Below are 18,654 nucleotides of genomic sequence, written 5' to 3'. Positions count from 1 at the left end.
TCTTTTAGCACCTCAGCAGTATTCTGGCATCCTTGGGGCTCCGGGTGGCCGCGTGCCCGTCTCTGGTCAACTCAGTCCGTCGAGTCAATTTAAAAAAGAGGACATTCACCAGGCCACAGCAGCGACAGCCGCCATCCTTAACCTATCCACCCGATACCAGAAGAGCATGGAGACCATCAGCAGCCAGGCCTTGGCAACCTCCACCAAGGTAATGAAATTAGAACATTTGAAAGGTCTTAAATGTGATCCTTTAAAGGAACTCTGAGTTGTGATTAAAACGATAGCGAAACAAAAGAGAATTTGGCACAAACAAGGTTTTTCCCCATACAGTCGGCGATTTTTGACATGGCTCTTCACTAAGGGGGCCACTGTCTCAGGGGGCAGTATGAGCATTCCAAGAAATAACAAATAAGAAAAGAAAAGTTTTCTGTTGTTGTAGGTATGTCCAGTCAAAGGGGAGTGGGTACACAACTGGGTTGTACATAGTGTAAGCAGTATATGAGAATATTGCCGCACACTGCGCCAAACTTATGATGCTGAAGTTGGTATCTTGTTGAAGATTCATAATCAATACTAGATAAAGGGCCATTTCAAAGTTTTTAGTTAAAGAATGTAGACAGAATCTAATCATCTTTACACTTAGGCTGGTCAAATGTGAAGTGGATTATTCTGGCGTGATCACAGATTATTCAATTTGTATTAGGTTTTTGAAACTCATGGAGAAACGTAATTTTCTCAAAATAAAAAAAAAAACAATTTAAATAGTCTCTTGCCTTACGGTTGAGTGCAAAAGGAATGTCTCTCCCAGGGCGTCCTTCATGCAAGAACCACCAATGCACCACATCAGAGGAAGAAATAAAATCTGTTGGCTTTTCCAGTTTCAACTACTTATCTTTTTCTGGTGAAACATGTGGCATTGTATTTTGTTTTGACATCAGCTGGCATGTAAAACCCTTGAACTGTTGTCTGAAGATGCATCTTGCCCGCTGCAGATGGCAGAGGATATTTTGCTTAGTTATATGATCCAGGATAGGCTGTGTCTCTACACCAGATCGTCTTTAGAAGCCTTCAAATGGATTAAGCCAATTAGCCAAAGGAGTTAACATATCAAAAGTTTAATTCACACCAAATCCAAACTCCTTGCAGGAAAATGTGTGCAGATCAAAATGTCTTCTGCTTGCGGCAGAGGTCCAACATGGCATTGTGTTCAACTTCTCCCCAACTCACGTCATGATTAATATTAATCACATTCTGTGGGTTACATACGTGCACTGTGTACTGTAGATGATTCAAGGTTTCCACACCTACACAGCACAGATCCTTGTCTCCCAGCTTGTTGAGCTGAGAATGTGGCCCTGTACCAGGTACCAGCCCACTGAATGAATAAAACAGTGTTAGCAAGTTAATCATCTGTTCTCGTTTACAGCTTAGTTGTCTTGGACAGACACACAAAATGAAGAACAGCTTTCGCATCTGAAAAAGAGGGGGCCATATTTAGAGTGTTATATGTCGCTGGATGCTTGAACTTATATGCATATGTAAATATATTACACTTTGAAATATACCGAAAAGAAATCTGAAAAACAAGGAAAAGTGTGAAACTGCAGTTATAATTAATAAAACATAAGACAAAGAAAATTAAATGTTTTTGCTTTAGATTTCTGCTGACATTAAATCCCAATAAATCAATAAAAGCATTTTAAGTTTTCATTTCTGGATAATTAAGCTGGACAGTCACATTTACGAAAATGACTCTTTTAATTAATCAAACTACCATTAATAAGTGACCCCATAACCATAGATAGGTTTTAATGAAACATATGATTGAGTAATTGGTTTCATTTATGGAAAAAGGATTTTAGCTTCTAATAAGGTCCAACTTTTAATACCCTAAAACAGCCATAAGTCAACATGCCAGTACATTTCAGCACAAAACCCCCAAAACTGAAACGACAAACACATCTGTCAACAGGGGAAACTTATGCCATATTAAGCTTTTTAATTTTTGCTTTAATAACGATGACCTAAAACCAACACACACACACACACACACACACACACACACACACACACACACACGCACACACACGCACACACAGACTCCCAGCTGCCATCTTGGTTGTGTGTCCTAGAAAACGGTTGACACAGCTGTCACCAAAAAAACTACACACCAGTGATTATTTTTCTTGTGTTCATCAGAATTAATGCTGGCTTAGTTTGGTATTTTGTCTGGTGTGAGATAACCGCTGTATGAATTATTTAAATACGTTGTTTGCTCTGCATTTCAAGTCACTTTATTCGTGTTTACAGAGAAGTGGGTGAAAGTTTTTACAGCATAACTGCTGGCTTATTGTAATTAGAAAAAACTTCTTATTTTGATTCTTTTTCCCCAAAATTTTAATACAAGCAGCACAAACAAAAGTACCAGCATGTTGTCACATGTGTGAACTTTAATATGTTGGATTATTTGTTTCTTATTTTGTTAGGATATGCTCATTGAGGTGGATGAAAACGGGACCTTGGACCTGAGCATGAAAAAGTGCAAGGAGAACGGAAAAGCTCAGGCCAAGACACCTTTGGATGAATTGCTGCCTCCTCCCGAGTCCGTCATGGCGAAAGGCGGGAGTTTGCTCATCAACCCCACCTTCTACCAGCCACTGTGCGACCGAGAAACCTGGGAGAACTCCATCCCTGCCAACTTCAGCAAAGCACATGTTCTACAGGACAAAGAGGTAAAAGCTGCTTGTGACTGAAAAACATGCACAGATTAAAGTGAAACTGTTTAGACCTAAAGTTTAAATATACCAGGAAGGGAATGTGACTGTGGCTCAGTAGGAAGAGTAGTTGTCTTGCAATCAGAAGGTTGTGGGTTTGATTCCAGCTTCCTCCTGCCATATGTCAATGTGCCCCTGGGCAAGACACTTGACCTCAAGTTGCCTACCGATCTGCGTATCGGTGTGTGATTGGGTGAAAGTGGCTCTAGTGTAAAGTGCTTTGAGTGGTGTGTATGACTGGAAAAGCGCTATATAAGTTCAGTCCATTTAACATTTTCTACGTACAAAGTTTGTTTTCTGTTTTATGGTAAATCATTGTTAATCAAAATAAAAAATTTTTTTTTTCATTTTTCACTTTGCTGCAAATAAAAAATTCTAAACATTTCCATCAAAAGCAAAATAAAGTTGTACTTGAGTTATTAAGTACAGATCTAACACATTTGTTTCATACTCAATTAGCTTTACCGGCCTAACATTTCTCAAAGAGTTTAAATTTATTTTTCTATCAAACACAGTGAAATTAAACAGCTTCATTTACCTATTAGATACATATTGTTTTAGTTCAAATTCATCATTTGTAATGGCAGTTAAATTTAACTATAAGCAGCAGTGTTACCAAATTATATATTGGGCTGCATGGTGGTGCAGTTGGTAGCACTGTTGCCTTGCAGCAAGAAGGTCCTGGGTTCAATTCCCAACCAGGGGTCTTTCTGCATGGAGTTTGCATGTTCTCCCTGTGCATGTGTGGGTTCTCACTGGGTACTCTGGCTTCCTCCCACAGTCCAAAGACATGCCTGTTAGGTTAATTGGTCACTATAAATTGCCCTTAGGGGTATGAATGAGTGTGTGCATGGTTGTTTGTGTGTTGCCCTGCGATGGACTGGTGACCTGTCCAGGGTGTATCCTGCCTCTTGCCCATAGACTGCTGGAGATAGGCACCAGCTCCCCTGCGACCCACTATGGAATAAGCGGTAGAAAATGACTGACTGACTGACAATTTATGAGGCTGAAATAACATGAATATTGTCTTACAGCTTTTATTCAATCAGAGGAATTAAGAACAGGTATTAATTCAATGGTTTGCCTGTCAGTCTAAACATTTTACGATTTAGAGCCCAGATGGTCCAAATACAAAATGTTTTTAATGTAAAAAGTGCAAACAAACATTCTAAACATTTAAAGTCAAAACAGTTTAAAGCTTTGGTAACACAGTTTTGTGAATATTCATACAGAGCTTTTTTAAATGTTGTGTTTAATATTTTAATTTAGTTATACATTTAATAGATTTCTTAAACAATTTCCTTTAAAAACGTATTTAGAAACTTTGATAAACAACCAAACCTTTACTTGAGATTTTTTCTATGTAAGTAAAATAAGTAAATCTGTCCACACATTTGTTTTGATCTGTCTGGATGTTACTAACATGCCTTATGTTACAGTTTATGTTACAGACTTGATGAGATAGTGAGAGTTTAACTGCTATCTTTATATAAAATGCATATCTGCTTTAGCAATATAAAAAGAAATGACTTAAATTGTTATTTATTTCACAAAAACAGAAATAATAATAAGAGAAATACCTTTAATGAAGTAGGACTTTCTTAGTTTCCATTTTCTTTCCAAGTTCAATTTTAGTAGAGTAGGAATACCTAAGTTTATACCTTTTAAAAATGATAGGAATGTTTGAACATTCTAATTGAACCATAATATGGCTTCTTTTGTTTCGAAGACAAGATGTATTTGTTGTTGGTGTGAGGTATCGGATTTTAAGTACATACATCCATACCTCATGGCTTTGCGTTATAAACACTTTTGGATTACTTTAAATGGGTGTATGGTTTACATCCTGAGTGTCCTCAGGCCTAATCTCTTTGTGCTGCACTCTGACCTTTAGCAAATGTTTTAAGAGTATAACACTGGGATTTTCTTAATTATTCACTTTTAGGTCAGTAAAGAGAGAGTCTTTAACAATGCTGTTGTTTTGTCTTTCCCAGCAGGAGGATTATGATCAGGTGTCCTTGGAGGACCAGCACTATCCAGGGGACGGCAGTATGTTAAGCCCCAAAGCCAAGCTGCTGTTACGAGATTCAAAGAAGGAGCTTTTGAGGTAGGCTATGCAGGGTTAAATGCTGAAACATCTTGCAGCATCTTTATTCAGTCAGATATGTGTAAGCTGATCTTCTCTTTTAGTCGGCAGATGGTCAGTATTAATGGTAAAAAAAAGTGTAACTCCGAACCCTAGAGCAGATTGATTTAAGTGGGTCAAATGAAACTCACTGTGTCACATGTGACTGTAACTGATATGTTTGCAGGTTCATGTGGAGAAGAATTGTGTCTGTTTGAAAGTGAGTTTTCTCCCTGTATGTCCCATAAAAGCTTCGCACAACTCTTGACTCTCGTAGTTAGAGTGCATGCTCTACTCTACTGGGTCTTCCCACCAGAGAAGTAGGACCCTGTAGTTTTTGCACAGACCACTTGCCCTGAGAGTTCCTGAATGACACTCAGAGACGTTATCACACTGAATCCTATGCACTGTAATCACAAACACCAACTAAACTTCTCGCTGTACTAACTCTTGTTTCTCTTTAACGTCAATGAAAAGGCTTTCAGTGTCAAATAAAAGATTCAGTCGCAGCTTGGCAAAGTCTGTGGGAAGTGGAGTAATCTGTGTATTAAATGCTTTGTGTTCCCCGTGCAGCTGTCCGACCCCAGGCTGTGACGGCAGTGGCCATGTGACGGGGAATTATGCATCGCATCGGAGGTACCTCAATTAATTACAGTCTCATTAGCAGCAGCTCAACGTTATTCAGACAAGGGAAACAGTGCTTATTGTTAAAACTCATGACAAACTGTAGCTTGTACAGTTCATAAAGTGAAATGACAGTTTCATGAAAAGGCTTTATTTTCCTGAGGAGGAAGTTGTATATTCAAATAACATTGTATTATCTATGTATTGGGATGATTTAATCCCACAGTGATCAAAGCATGAATTAAAGTGACTCTTAGCTCTTTATCCTCTCCAGTGTGTCTGGATGTCCCCTGGCTGACAAAACTCTCAAATCACTGATGGCAGCCAACTCTCAGGAACTAAAGTATGTGTTTTAAAAACAGTTATTTTTCATTTGTGAAAGGATTTTTCACATGAAACTACGCAGCTTGTTCTCGCTTCCCCTCTGTGCTCCTCTTCTTTCCCCCCTATCCGATCTGTTTATCCCTTTCATTCCCATTACACACTATGCAAGATTTCCATGTCCTCAACATGAACTCGTTTAGCTATTTGTGCTGTTTTCCTGCATATTAGCATGGATCCACTTTATGTTGTAAAAAGCACCTGGTGTCTGTGTCTCTCAACCTGCAGGTGCCCAACACCTGGCTGTGATGGATCTGGACATGTGACTGGGAACTATGCTTCGCACAGAAGGTAAGGAGAGAGAGAGAGAGAAAAAAAAAAACATCATCACTACTGAGCAAGAAATATATTTGTCAGAATCATAACATTCAAACAGATGGTGAAAGTCGCACTTTATACAGCAAACATGCTGCACTTTTTGAATTCTTGTTTTTAAATATTAAATTATCTATCTATCTATCTATCTATCTATCTATCTATCTATCTATCTATCTATCTATCTATCTATCTATCTATCTATCTATCTATCTATCTATCTATCTATCTATCTATCTATCTATCTATCTATCTATCTATCTATCTATCTATCTATCTATCTATCTATCTATCTATCTATCTATCTATCTATCTATCTATCTATCTATCTATCTATCTATCTATCTATCTATCTATCTATCTATCTATCTATCTATCTATCTATCTATCTATCTATCTATCTATCTATCTATCTATCTATCTATCTATCTATCTATCCTAATTTCATGCATTCTGTCCGTTTTTGATTTGTAGCAGAACTTTTTTGTAGCTTGGTGTTATTTCACCTTCTCCAACTGTTTTCAGCTTGTCAGGGTGCCCACGTGCCAGAAAAGGAGGTTTGAAGCTCACACCAAATAAGGATGAAAAAGATGAGCAGGAGCTGAAGTAAGATTTTTTTCTAACGTCCTCATCCTGCCGTCATGTCAGTATAAAACAAGACAACAGAGCGAAACTGGCATCACTCTTTTGTGCGTTATATACCTGCAGGCCATGGAGTTAAACAAAGGAAATCATACTTCGGTTGTCCCCAACATTAGTGAATTATTTTCTGGAGGGATTAGCAGCATGTTTTTGTAGGATTTTATCTTCCCTAGGGTTTTGTGTTGGTCCTATTTTCTGAATGGGATATCTGGCTTATCACTTTTCGCAGAGTGCTTTCTTTATAATTATATTACATTAAGAAAATGTCTAACTGATAAAGGCATGACACTCATTTGCTCTAATCACTGAAATTGTTATTGGAAAAAAGAGCAATATAATTGTTTAAATCCAAAGTCAGATATATGAGCCCCTGTTTACTTATACATCTGGACCCTGATTTTTACTTTTTAATTACTAATGCAAGGCCATGAGCTTAGGAATTATACTGGAGTAGATCTCACTAGGAGAGAAAGAGAGAGAAAGGGGGGAGGGTAACAAATGTCCCTAGATTATTGTAAATAGTGAGCCATATGGCATGCATCCATTGTCTGGGTGCCTTGCATCAAGCTACCTACCTGTGGTGGATGTAAGTAATGGGGACTGATGTTGTTTTGTTCTATAAGTGTGGCCGTGCTGTGTAGTGACAAAATGCTGAAACAGGCTTTTTGCAGGCAGCACTCCACAACATGCGTGCCATTTGGATCATCTCAGGCGACCTTTCACCTTTATCAATAAGGGAATGGGTTAGCCACCTCCAAATTACATTCTTTCACATGAGGGGGGAACATGACAATTATCTGTAATTCATGTCACTCCATTACTGACCTGCAGAAAACAGGCCTGGAATTGCAACTGACAAACTCTTAATGACATTCAGCATGAGTTTTGCTGATGTTTTTTTTTTTTTTTTCCCCAAACACAAATATTACTCACCACAAAATGTACACACTAACCCGAGCAGAGCGCTAATTCCAACCTAAGTTTTAGTGGATTAACAAATTACAGCTAATGTGATTATTTGAGTCCATCTCGAGTTTTTTGACTTTATTTTTAATCAGCATTTGGATGGATTAATCAAGGTAATGGTTAAAAAATCGTCCGGTCTAGTTATTGAAAGTGATTTTTTTAATACTGTTTTTTTTTTGTAGTTTAACAGTAAAGCTGTTTTGTGCTTTTGTTTTTTGGCAGCACAAAACTGTTGCTAAATGCAAGTTTGTTAGATTTTTCAGTAGTGTGAGCAGCTTTTCAGCATACTCCTCTCTTGACCTGTAGGTGTCCCGTGATTGGATGTGATGGACAGGGCCATATATCGGGGAAATACACATCCCACCGCAGTGCAGGCAGTTGTCCGCTTGCTGCTAAAAGACAGAAAGAGTCATCCATCGACGGTCTGCCCTTTGCCTGGAAGAGCAACAAGCAAGAACTGCCCCATTGTCCCCTGCCTGGCTGCAACGGCCTCGGACATGCTAATAATGTATTTGCCACTCACCGAAGGTAAGGTCACCAGTATACCATTTCCTATCTGAGCAAAACTGATGGCTGCAATGTTGCATCTTAATGTATGATGATACCTTCAGTACAGGTGCATCAATCCGAATTCTGTGGCCAATTCCCAGCCTCCAGTTGTTGTAAATCTTTGACTAATAACATTTTTGGCCAATTTTGATGTATCTTTATGAACTATAATATATAAAGGTATAGGAACAGCAATCAAAATATTTTTTCTAGCCTTGCTGCATGGCCACATCATACCATAATTAGCGATTAATGTGATTAGCTTTTCGAAAACAGCAGTCTCCACATGTGTATTCCCTGGAGAGTATAGATATTTTACCTTGAAGGCCCATTGATGCTCCTTTTGCGCACCTAAATAGGTCAGCCTGTTTCTAGATTCAAGATTCTTTATTGTCATTATGTCACCATAATAAGATTTTGCTGAGGCTCCAAAGACACACATGTATTGCACAGACATAAATTAAAAATATTAGCAAAATTTAAAAACACTTGTAAAATTTGAAAACACTTATGGAAAAAGAGAACATATGTACATGGAATGTGGTGTGTAGTCTTTAGTATTTACATGAAGTGCAGCTTGTGTTGAAACTGAGATGTCTGGAGGTTTGTTTGATTGTCAGCAGGGATGTTTACTGTCTGTCTGCAGGGGAACACCTGCCTTAACTGCTTTTGGAAAGAAACTATTTCTGAGTCTATTTGTTTTTTATGTCATGTTCCTAAATTGTTTCTGATGGAAGTGGGACAAAGTGCATTTCCGGGGTGGGTGTGGTCTGCAGCAATGTGTCTGGCCCTTTTCTGGACTCGAGCAGCATAAATCGAGTCAAGATCCGGTAGATGATATCCCACAATCCCCTGTGCTGTCCTCACCACCCATGCTAAGTCCTTTCTATCCTGTGCCACACCACACTGTCACACTGAGGCACAGGGAAAACATTGCTAAGTGTCACTGCCCTTGTGCTTTCAGTGCGTTTTAAGTTGCTATGGCTGTTAGGCAACGTTGCCACTTGCTCAAAAATTCAGAGGAAAGTTTCAGACAATAGAAAACATGGGGACAGTGAAATAAATCTTGATAATGTTCAGCCTCAGAAAGCGACATAAAAAGGATTACTGTAAACAGTGGTGGTCCGTGCAGCATGAGGATGGAGAAGTTCCACTATTTCACCATGGTCTTCTTCATTTCTTTCACTGATGGCATTTAAGCTATACTGCACCACTCTGCCTCCACAGTTACCGTTTGTTGCATTCGGCTACGCATCAGCAAGGTCCCTGATGACTGAAAGATGCACTAAATTAACGAAAAACTCCATCTGTAGTCGTCTGGATATTTGTTGAGCATAAATGGGCTTTTATTATAAGTTTTCCCAAAGGCTGCCAACATCTCCACATATAGGATGTTACACAATACAGAGGCTGATAGCTCAAAAGTGTAAAACAGAGCAACTTTGTAGTACTTAAATTAACCGTCCTTTTGTCTGCTGAAAGTCTCGCGCTCTGTCTATCTCCTTCACAGCTTGAACAAATGCAGTTTCCTTTTAAAGAGCTTTCCAGTAAAGCTCCACAATACATCGAATTGGATCATCACTGCAATAACAATGTTTGCAATATGATTCACAGATATGTATATTTTTTGTGGTTGAAATGCTAAAGCACATGGAAAACACTGGAGATATAGCAGTGATGGAAAGAAAGAAAAGGGAGGGTTAGTTGTAATCAGTGCAGCCCGACTTTTTACATCTGTTCATTTTGTAACAACTAAGTGATACAGAAAATATCTAACTTTGAGTGTTCCTTACTCAATAAAAGCATCGAGACCGAATGTTGTCAGTGCAACATAGTAGTGCTTACATATGTTGAGTTCATTGATCAGAAAAAAGATTGGACTTAAATTTCTGACTGGCTGGTCATCGGTTAGTATAACTTGTAAATTTTGGTGATATTCTACAAACTTAAACTTGTCTTTTGTGGTTAACTAGCTTGTCAGGGTGCCCGTTGAACGCACAGAGCATCAAGAAAAAGTATTCAGAGGAGGAGATGATGACTATCAAACTGAAAACTAGTAGTGGTGAGTTAATGCAAAACTGAATGTGAAAAATTATCAATCGATTGTCACTTGAATAACGAAGGTAACTCTCTGTAATGCAGGTGTTGAAAACAAAGAAGACATTCACCATCTGGACCATGAAATCAAGGAGCTGAACAACTCCAATATGAAAATAGAAGAAGACATGATGCAACTCCAAACACAGGTAAGTATTTACTCCCACAAACGTGTGCTTAAAAGCGACAGTTTTGGGTAATTGTTGCTCGCTTTATTTGATTAACCTCTCCTCGTTTTTGAAACCGAAAGCAGATCTCGTCAATGGAATGTAACCTGAAGACAATTGAGGAGGAAAACAAGATGATCGAACAGCACAATAATAGCCTTTTGAAGGAGCTAGCTCGCCTCAGCCAAGCTCTCATTAACAGCCTGACAGATATTCAGCTGCCTCAAATGGTAAAGTAAGCCTTGACCACAGGCTGCATCTGTCGAACCTGTCAATGAAAACTAGTTTCCTTCAAACTGCCATTTTTTACTCTGCTGTTTTTACTAATGGTCAAACATGTTTTTGTTGCAGGGACCCATCAGCGAGCATAATTTTGAAGCCTATGTGAACACATTAACGGATATGTACAACAACTCGGAGCATGAATACTCCCCGGAGTGCAAGGCCCTCTTGGATAATATCAAACAGGCTATTAAGAGCATCCATGTTTAAGCTGCAGAGCTACCAAGAGGTCCCTTTGACTTGGGATAATGGCACTAGATAGCTATATTTCACTAAAGAGTGCTGGCTCAACTCGGAAATGTGTTCGGCAATTCCTTGTTAAACAAGCTGCACTGAGAAAATTACCAGCCAGATTTGTAATGCTCTTACTGTTTCTACATTTATCCTGGTGAGATTTCTTTTTTATTATTATTTATTTTTACCCTCTTCTTGCACTTAATTATTTTCTATGGTTTGCTTGATTTTAATCTGTACGTGTTCATGTCATTCTTATATTATTGCTATTTATTATTATATTCCTTCCTCAGTGTATTTATTTCCTCAGATTTTATTTATTTCTTGAACTGTAAATGCTTACTATTTGAGAAATCTGTTGGTTTTTCTGCACATTGTAAATTTCACAGAAGCACATTCCAGTTTTTAATGGCATACTTTCGCCATCTAGTGTTGAAAAAGCTAGTCTATTATTACTCTTCTTCTTAGTTCTTGAGTTTAATCTCCCTTCAAAGAAAAAAAAGCTACCAAAACTAAGTATCACCAGTTTTAGGCATTGCTTTCACTTTTGTTATTGGGAACTGAATGTATTAGACAAAGTGAGATTTAAAAAAATGATGATAATAATGAAAATAAATGCAATGCAAGAGTACTGTACCTTTTTATACTCAAGGTGAAGGAGTGAGAATGCAGCATCATTTAGGGAAGCGAATGTGAGTTTATGCCACAAAAGGAGCGCAACTTAAAAGAAAAAAAAAATCAAATATTCACTTTGTCACAATGTCTTTCTTTTTTTTTCAAACAGAATTATAGATATTAAACTGCCTTCTGTGCACACACCGTGAAGTGTGCATATAGTATGTGCCTAAATGTATATGAATCCATGAAAATATACAAGTACTATGTTTTGTGGTAGGACAGTATTACGTGGATGGTGTCTAATTTATTCTACAGTACAATTATTTTCATAGGAGGACAAGTTCCTGATGACTGTTTGAATACCGGTGTTTCAGTAGCTGTAATCTCTTGAGTCAGGTTCTTAAAATATTACTGAGACTGAAATTAGTTTTTTTTTTTTTTTTTTTTTATAGTATGGATAGGGGACACAAGATAAAATCTGCTTCTGTTTTACTCTTTACTCCTCACATATATAAGCATTTCAACAGCTATCGAAGTTTAAATATCCTCTTGGTAGATTTGAATGACAGCTGTTTGAAAGCAACTGGCAGTTCAGTTTCAGTCGCTCATCACAGATAAACAGTAGTTAAAGGGCAATCAGTTGTTCCTTTGAATCAATTGCACTTTCGTATAAATATTTAGAGCGTTTCCATTAGTTCAACAAGTACAAGGAAAGGGGTCATTGTATTTACTTTACATAACCAGACATTTCAGTCCTTCAGTTTGAAATAGGTTTAATCCCAGGGTTGGAAATTCATAATATTCATTTGAGCAATATGTATTTAATTTTTAACCCAATGTAGCCTTGAAGGTTTTAGAATTAAACATTGTAACAGCAAAGGAGCCAAACTGCAGAAAATTGAGACCCTATTTTATCCAAATACTCAGAAATTTTAATGTTTAAAAACCCAATTATGTTTCTCAAACTTAATCCTTTATAAGTTATTGTTAATTCCTAAACCACGCGTTGTTTGCTCAGGAAGTTTTGTGAATAATATATTTTTTTCTTCTCCCTGTTAGTATTTGATGTTTTGTAATGTGAAAATGCTCTTTTTGTGGAACGATATTAGTATGAAATTGTACTGTATTTCTTTTCTTTTACATTAAAATGTAATTTTTTTTTTTTTTTTAGTTGGGGTAGTTTGTAAAATGGAAACTTCCTGATACTTTGACTATTTCATAATAAACAGATATGCGCTGTGTTGTACAGTTTGTGTATGGTAGAAATAAACTTTTCAAACGGTTTTGTGGTTTTTTAAATGCTTTTTTGTGCTCCGTTAATCAAACAGGAACAGTGAAGGCCGATGGGCTACATTTGCATGGGGTAACACTGGCACCTAGTGGTAAGTCTGACATATTACATTCAGAGCAGGGAGTTGGGTCAGGGGAGTGTGATGCTGACAGCTCTCGTTCAACAGCTTTTGTGGCAACATTTATGACAAAACAGGATGTCCAAGGAGTTCCTGAGATGCTAATTAAGATCACTGTTTGAGACCAAATCGGTTTATTTTATACAACCAACGAGTAAAAAAACAGACCCAACTAAACTGTCATTTTGTTACTTATTAATAACTTATTTTTCTTATTTACCTTTTCAACAGCATGTCAGCTTAGTGGTGTAGAAAATACAGTATATCCTATCCTCTTGAAATGACCAAATTAGGTTTTCAGTGCCTTCTACCTATTTACATTTTTTTACATGTATATTTGATTCTAGTTTTCTTTCCTAGGACTATTTGTGTAATCTTTGTTTTAATTAAAATATTACAAGTAAAATAACTCTTGACCATTAAACATAAATTATGTGCTGCAGGTTCCTTGATAGAGATAGTAGTTGGGAAACAAAGGGAAAATTAGCAGATTTTTAACATTTATGTGTCAACGGAAATGTCCCTGATTTATGTTTTACTAAACTAAAAACAAAGTGCATCAAACAACAAGATGTTTCAGATAAATATGTTGACGAAATAGCTCAATCCTGAGCTCATCCAACCCATGTTTGCTGTGCCCCCTACATGACTTGTGGCAAGCTGCAAATGAGACTTCTTTAAGCTTTCTTTAAACAATGGCTGTATACTTGTCTCTTTTCCACAAATATCACAAAAGTGCGTGACTGACACTTGTCAACACCTGCCAGCAGATACTCCCACCTGAGCTTTTCAACTGTGCTGCTCCCCCAGTGTTCCCATGTGTCTCTTGGCTACTGCTGGGATTAAAGCTCTCCCTGCTCAGCCTGGCTGCTTATGTGGACGGTCATGTCTGTGATATGTTCAAAGCTTTGGTTATTGTTCTATAACCTAACCAGACAACTTGTCTACAGCCTAAATCCTGTCCTGTCGTGTTCCTTGGTCTTCATAATGCTGTTTGCTCGCTACTGTTTTATAACTCAATGCTGAGGCTTTTATAGAGCAGCTGGATTTATCCTGAGACTAAATTACTCATGGGTAGACTCTGTTTACCAAGATGATGATGGTGGAAGGCAGTTGTTTGTACTGGATTTTATTTAGGTTTATCAGAGTAAACACGGCTGAATACATGCGCAACCCAACTTTTCAGATTTGTGTTTATTCTTAAAGAAATTGTGATGGTGTATCACGTAAAATCAAAATGTTTAAAACCAAAATGAAGTCAATTTTGTAATGGTAATGTGACAAAATGTAAAACAATTGAGCATTAAATATGACAAGTGTTTACTGCCAAGTAGTTAACAGAATAGAAGATGAACTAATTGACTGAATACATATAGTTAAAGATGACTTTTTTTAAACATTTGTTCCTTCCAAATTGTTTTACATTTTTGAATTGAAAATAAAACAATTATCACCAATCAGAAATCTTTGCACACAAAAAGATCTGAGCCCTGACTAAACTCAAACATCAGTTACCTTGTGGGGACAAAAGCTGGCTCTCAGTTATTGTTAGGAAAAGCCAGATTATGTTAGGCCACAACCTGATTGGCAGCCTCAAACCCAGGGGAAATTTATGACAAAAATATGTAAACCAGAATGTCAGTCAACGTTTGTTCTTAAATGTTTATACGTTGAGTCATATCACTGGAGGAAGCACACAAATGAGCAGAAATCAAAGATAGATGCGTGTTGGAAGATTTATAAATAAGACACATGCTGCACAAAGCCATTTCCTGGTACGTCACATCAGTTACTCTTCCTGTAATACTCCTTCTGTGCTTTTTGCTGCAGCAGAGTGGGGCTAATGGCAGAGTGCTTGAAGCTTGATGGCTACATTCACACTTTTGTATTTAATCTAATCTAAGCATAAAAACCAGAAAGGATAAAGGGTACCCACTGGAAGTAATCTGAGAGTACTACAATGTAATGTAAGTAGCTTTTGTTAATACCAACCTGTTGCATCCTCTTTAAAATGCCATAGAAGACTCTTAAGGACTCACACATGGATTGACTGCAGAACTTCAGCTAGATTTTCAATCTTTGTGATGTGCTGGAGAAGACTAAATGCAGTGGCCCAGCTCCCACATCATCGAGACTGTGGCAATAACCTTTAAATATTGTAATTTGTTGGACCCTGCTACTTTTTTTTCTTTTGGTCAATCTAACTGTACATTCATTATGATATAAATATTGGTTAGTTTTATTAGGTTAGAGTGAGTGTGATTTAAAAGAGGTGTCAATGTGCGGGCCACTGTATCTCTAATCTCCTCTCTCCATCCCTCACTTCAGCTCTCATGAGACTCTAATTATAACGCTAAAAACAAACCGTTTTGTATGGAGGTGTTGATTTTGTTCGATTCTGGGTCTCTGAGAGTGGCAGTGAGTGACATTACTAATGATCCTGGATGAGCAGCTATTCAGTTATGAGAGACACTCAAATGTGCGTCGCGGTGTATTTTGAATTAATAGTTTTGGATCACGCAAGTGGATCTCAGCACCTCTGCTTTGCAATTAAACCACCGGGGGAGGAAGTAAATAAATTTGTTTGTTTTACAGGAAGAAAACTACTCACGGAAAAACAGCTGTTTGTGTAAATATAAAACAAATATCTGAAAGAGATGTAGAAAAAAGCGTAGTTCAGTTACTAATTTCTTTACACACAAGAGAAGTCTTTCAAAGATACTAATACAATGAAAAGGTCACATGCTGCCTCACACACAAGAAACTCCAGAGTAAAAATTATGTTTAGTCTAAGCTGACCAGTTCAGAGCCAAAGCACACGTAATGACCACAACTTCCTTCACATTAAGCCATTTGATCATCTATTCCCACTCCTCCACAGCTAAATTTAGGCCTCTCATTATGTGAACTGTGTGAGGTTAGAAGGTGCACAAAACTTTCTACAACCTTTTTATTTTTAAAGTCTCTTGTCGAAGGGCTGAATAATGAACAGGCTTATCAGATGGCCCAGATCTGTTTCTCGCTGATATAAGGACAGAAACAGTGATGGTTAAGGAGGGCTTCATCAGATACTTGTGTGCGGTGCACAACAAAAACAAGGTTTTTCACAGTGTAGATTTGTATCATATCCTTCCCCTCATGTACTCTAAACAGACCCCACACTGGAGCATTACCAGATGTGAGGACACATCTTCAGTGGGAAAGCTCCTGCTGCGTAGTGTACATGTGAACAGAAACTTTGGAGGAAGTCAGTCAGTCATTTTCTACCACTTATTACATAGTGGGTCATGGGGGAGCTGGTGCCTATCTCCAGCAGTCTACGGGCAAGAGGCAGGGTACACCCTGGACAGGTTGCCAGTCCATTGCAGGGCAACACACAAACAACCATGCACACACTCATTCATACACCTAAGGGCAATTTAGAACGATCAATTAACCTAACAGGCATGTCTTTGGACTGTGGGAGGAAGCTGGAGTACCTGGTGAGAACCCATGCATGCATGGGGAGAACATGCAAGCTCCATGCAGAAAGACCCCAGGCTGGGAATTGAACCCAGGACCTTCTTGCTGCAAGGCAACAGTGCTACCAACTGCACCACCATGCAGCCCCTTTGGAGGAAGTGTGGAAATTTACAACCTCCTGTGTTCATGGGAGATAAAACAGGGATGTAACAAAGAGGTTGCATTAATGGATATATTTTTCAACACTTACAATACTTGCTAAAGTATTCATACCCAATGAATGTTTTTGCATTTAGTCAAATAACAACTAGCTTCATTTTTATATGGATTTTACGAGATAGATCAACACAAGCAAGCAGATAATTGTAAAGAAGGAAAATGACACAAATTTCAAATATGCCATCTATTTCCAATTGCATTTTGTGGTGGCAGCATCATACTGTGGGCATGCTTTTTATCAGCAGGGAAGGAAAAATGATAAGACTTGATGGAAAGATGGGTAGAGTTAAATGTCAGGCAATTCTGGAAGAAAACCTGTTTGAGGCTGCAAAAGACTGGGGCGGAGGATTTACCTTCCAACAGAACAACAAACAAGACATATTCAGCCCCCTTTAATATGATACTAACAAATAAAATACAACAGAACAGGTCAGAGGGAAAATTGTGTGGAGTTTAAAGCAGTGTTAGGTTATAAAACAGGATCCCAAGTACTGATAATCTCACAGAGCACTGAGAGTATAGCTCAACTGGAAACCTACCAAGACATGGGTCTTCGCCTAAGCTGAAAGGCCAGGCAAGGAACTTATTAATCAGGGATGCAGCCAAGAGGGCTATGTTGTCTCTGGAGGAGCTGTAGAAATCTTAGAGAACCTGTTGACAGGACAGATATTTGACATGCATTTAACAAATCTGACCATTAAGGAAGAGGGGCAAGAATAATGCTATTGTTGAAAGAAAGCCATAAGAAGTCCTTTCACAAACTATCACAAGCAAAGGACACATTAAACCTGAGGAAACAAATGTCAAATAAAACCAAAACTAACATTTGTGACCGACATGTAAAAGACTATGTGTAGAAGTAAGCTAACACTGACCCTCAACCCTGACAACTGCACCCCCACAGGGGAACATGGTGGGTGCAGCATCATGCTGTGGGCATGGTTTTCTTCTGGAGGGACAGGAAAGCTGATCAGTTAATAGGAGAATGAATGGAGATGAAATTTTAAGCAATACTTAAAGAAAACCTGTTATAGGCTGCAAAAAATGAGACTGGGAATGAGGTTCACCTTCCAGCAGGACAACGACCCTAAAATTACAGCCAGAGGAATCAAAACATATGGCCAAGTCAAACTCAAGACCTAATTCCAACTTAGAATTAGTCACAAGACATGAAACCTGCTGTTCTCCATCCAATCTGGCTGAGCTTGAGGAATATTGCAAAAAAGAATGGGTAAATTTTCCCCCAAAGGATTTGATGCAGCAGTTAGCAGCAAAACAAGATTCTACAGTCAGGGAGAGAGAGAGAGAGAAGAAAAGTCCACACGATTCTTTTTTTGTTTAAAAATGTTAAAAACCATGACTTGCCTTTCGCTTCACAGTTAGAATCCTCCATAAGACCGTCACATTTCTAATAAATATAAATCCTACTAAAATACAACGAAGTTTTTAGTGTAAGGTGACAAAGTGTAAAAAAAAGTGCAACGGGTACGAACATTTAAAAACACAACAGTTAAACGTGCCACGATAAGAAAAACATAGTGACATTTTAGGCACAAAAGCATCTCCACAGCATGATTCTGACATCACCAAATACATTTACACGCCACAAATTAGTAAAACAAAACCAAAAAAAAACCATGCATGCCTATTACACTTCACATGTGATAGATAGATAGATAGATAGATAGATAGATAGATAGATAGATAGATAGATAGATAGATAGATAGATAGATAGATAGATAGATAGATAGATAGATAGATAGATAGATAGATAGATAGATAGATAGAT

At 37.9% G+C, this 18,654-nt stretch overlaps 1 protein-coding gene across 4 annotated transcripts in view; it reads left to right on the top strand.

Moving 5' to 3' along the window:
• st18 (ST18 C2H2C-type zinc finger transcription factor) overlaps positions 1-13,057 on the top strand; it is a 53,139-nt gene extending 40,082 nt beyond the window's left edge. For 3 of the 4 annotated variants that reach the window (XM_047369055.1, XM_047369058.1, XM_047369057.1), the window contains 12 exons: positions 9-208; positions 2,487-2,732; positions 4,769-4,881; positions 5,473-5,535; positions 5,798-5,866; positions 6,133-6,195; positions 6,745-6,825; positions 8,134-8,355; positions 10,350-10,438; positions 10,519-10,622; positions 10,724-10,870; positions 10,992-13,057. In XM_047369055.1, the coding sequence (XP_047225011.1) occupies positions 9-208; positions 2,487-2,732; positions 4,769-4,881; positions 5,473-5,535; positions 5,798-5,866; positions 6,133-6,195; positions 6,745-6,825; positions 8,134-8,355; positions 10,350-10,438; positions 10,519-10,622; positions 10,724-10,870; positions 10,992-11,132 (1,538 nt within the window). In that variant the 3' untranslated portion in view covers positions 11,133-13,057. The remainder of the gene's footprint in view (positions 1-8; positions 209-2,486; positions 2,733-4,768; positions 4,882-5,472; positions 5,536-5,797; positions 5,867-6,132; positions 6,196-6,744; positions 6,826-8,133; positions 8,356-10,349; positions 10,439-10,518; positions 10,623-10,723; positions 10,871-10,991) is intronic. The other variant, XM_047369056.1, reaches the window with a different exon arrangement.
• Positions 13,058-18,654: the final 5,597 nt, after the last annotated feature.

This window comes from Girardinichthys multiradiatus, chromosome 6 (assembly GCF_021462225.1).
Source record: "Girardinichthys multiradiatus isolate DD_20200921_A chromosome 6, DD_fGirMul_XY1, whole genome shotgun sequence".
In the NCBI taxonomy this organism is placed as follows: Eukaryota; Metazoa; Chordata; class Actinopteri; order Cyprinodontiformes; family Goodeidae; genus Girardinichthys; species Girardinichthys multiradiatus.
This window is presented reverse-complemented; position numbering and strand designations above follow the sequence as displayed.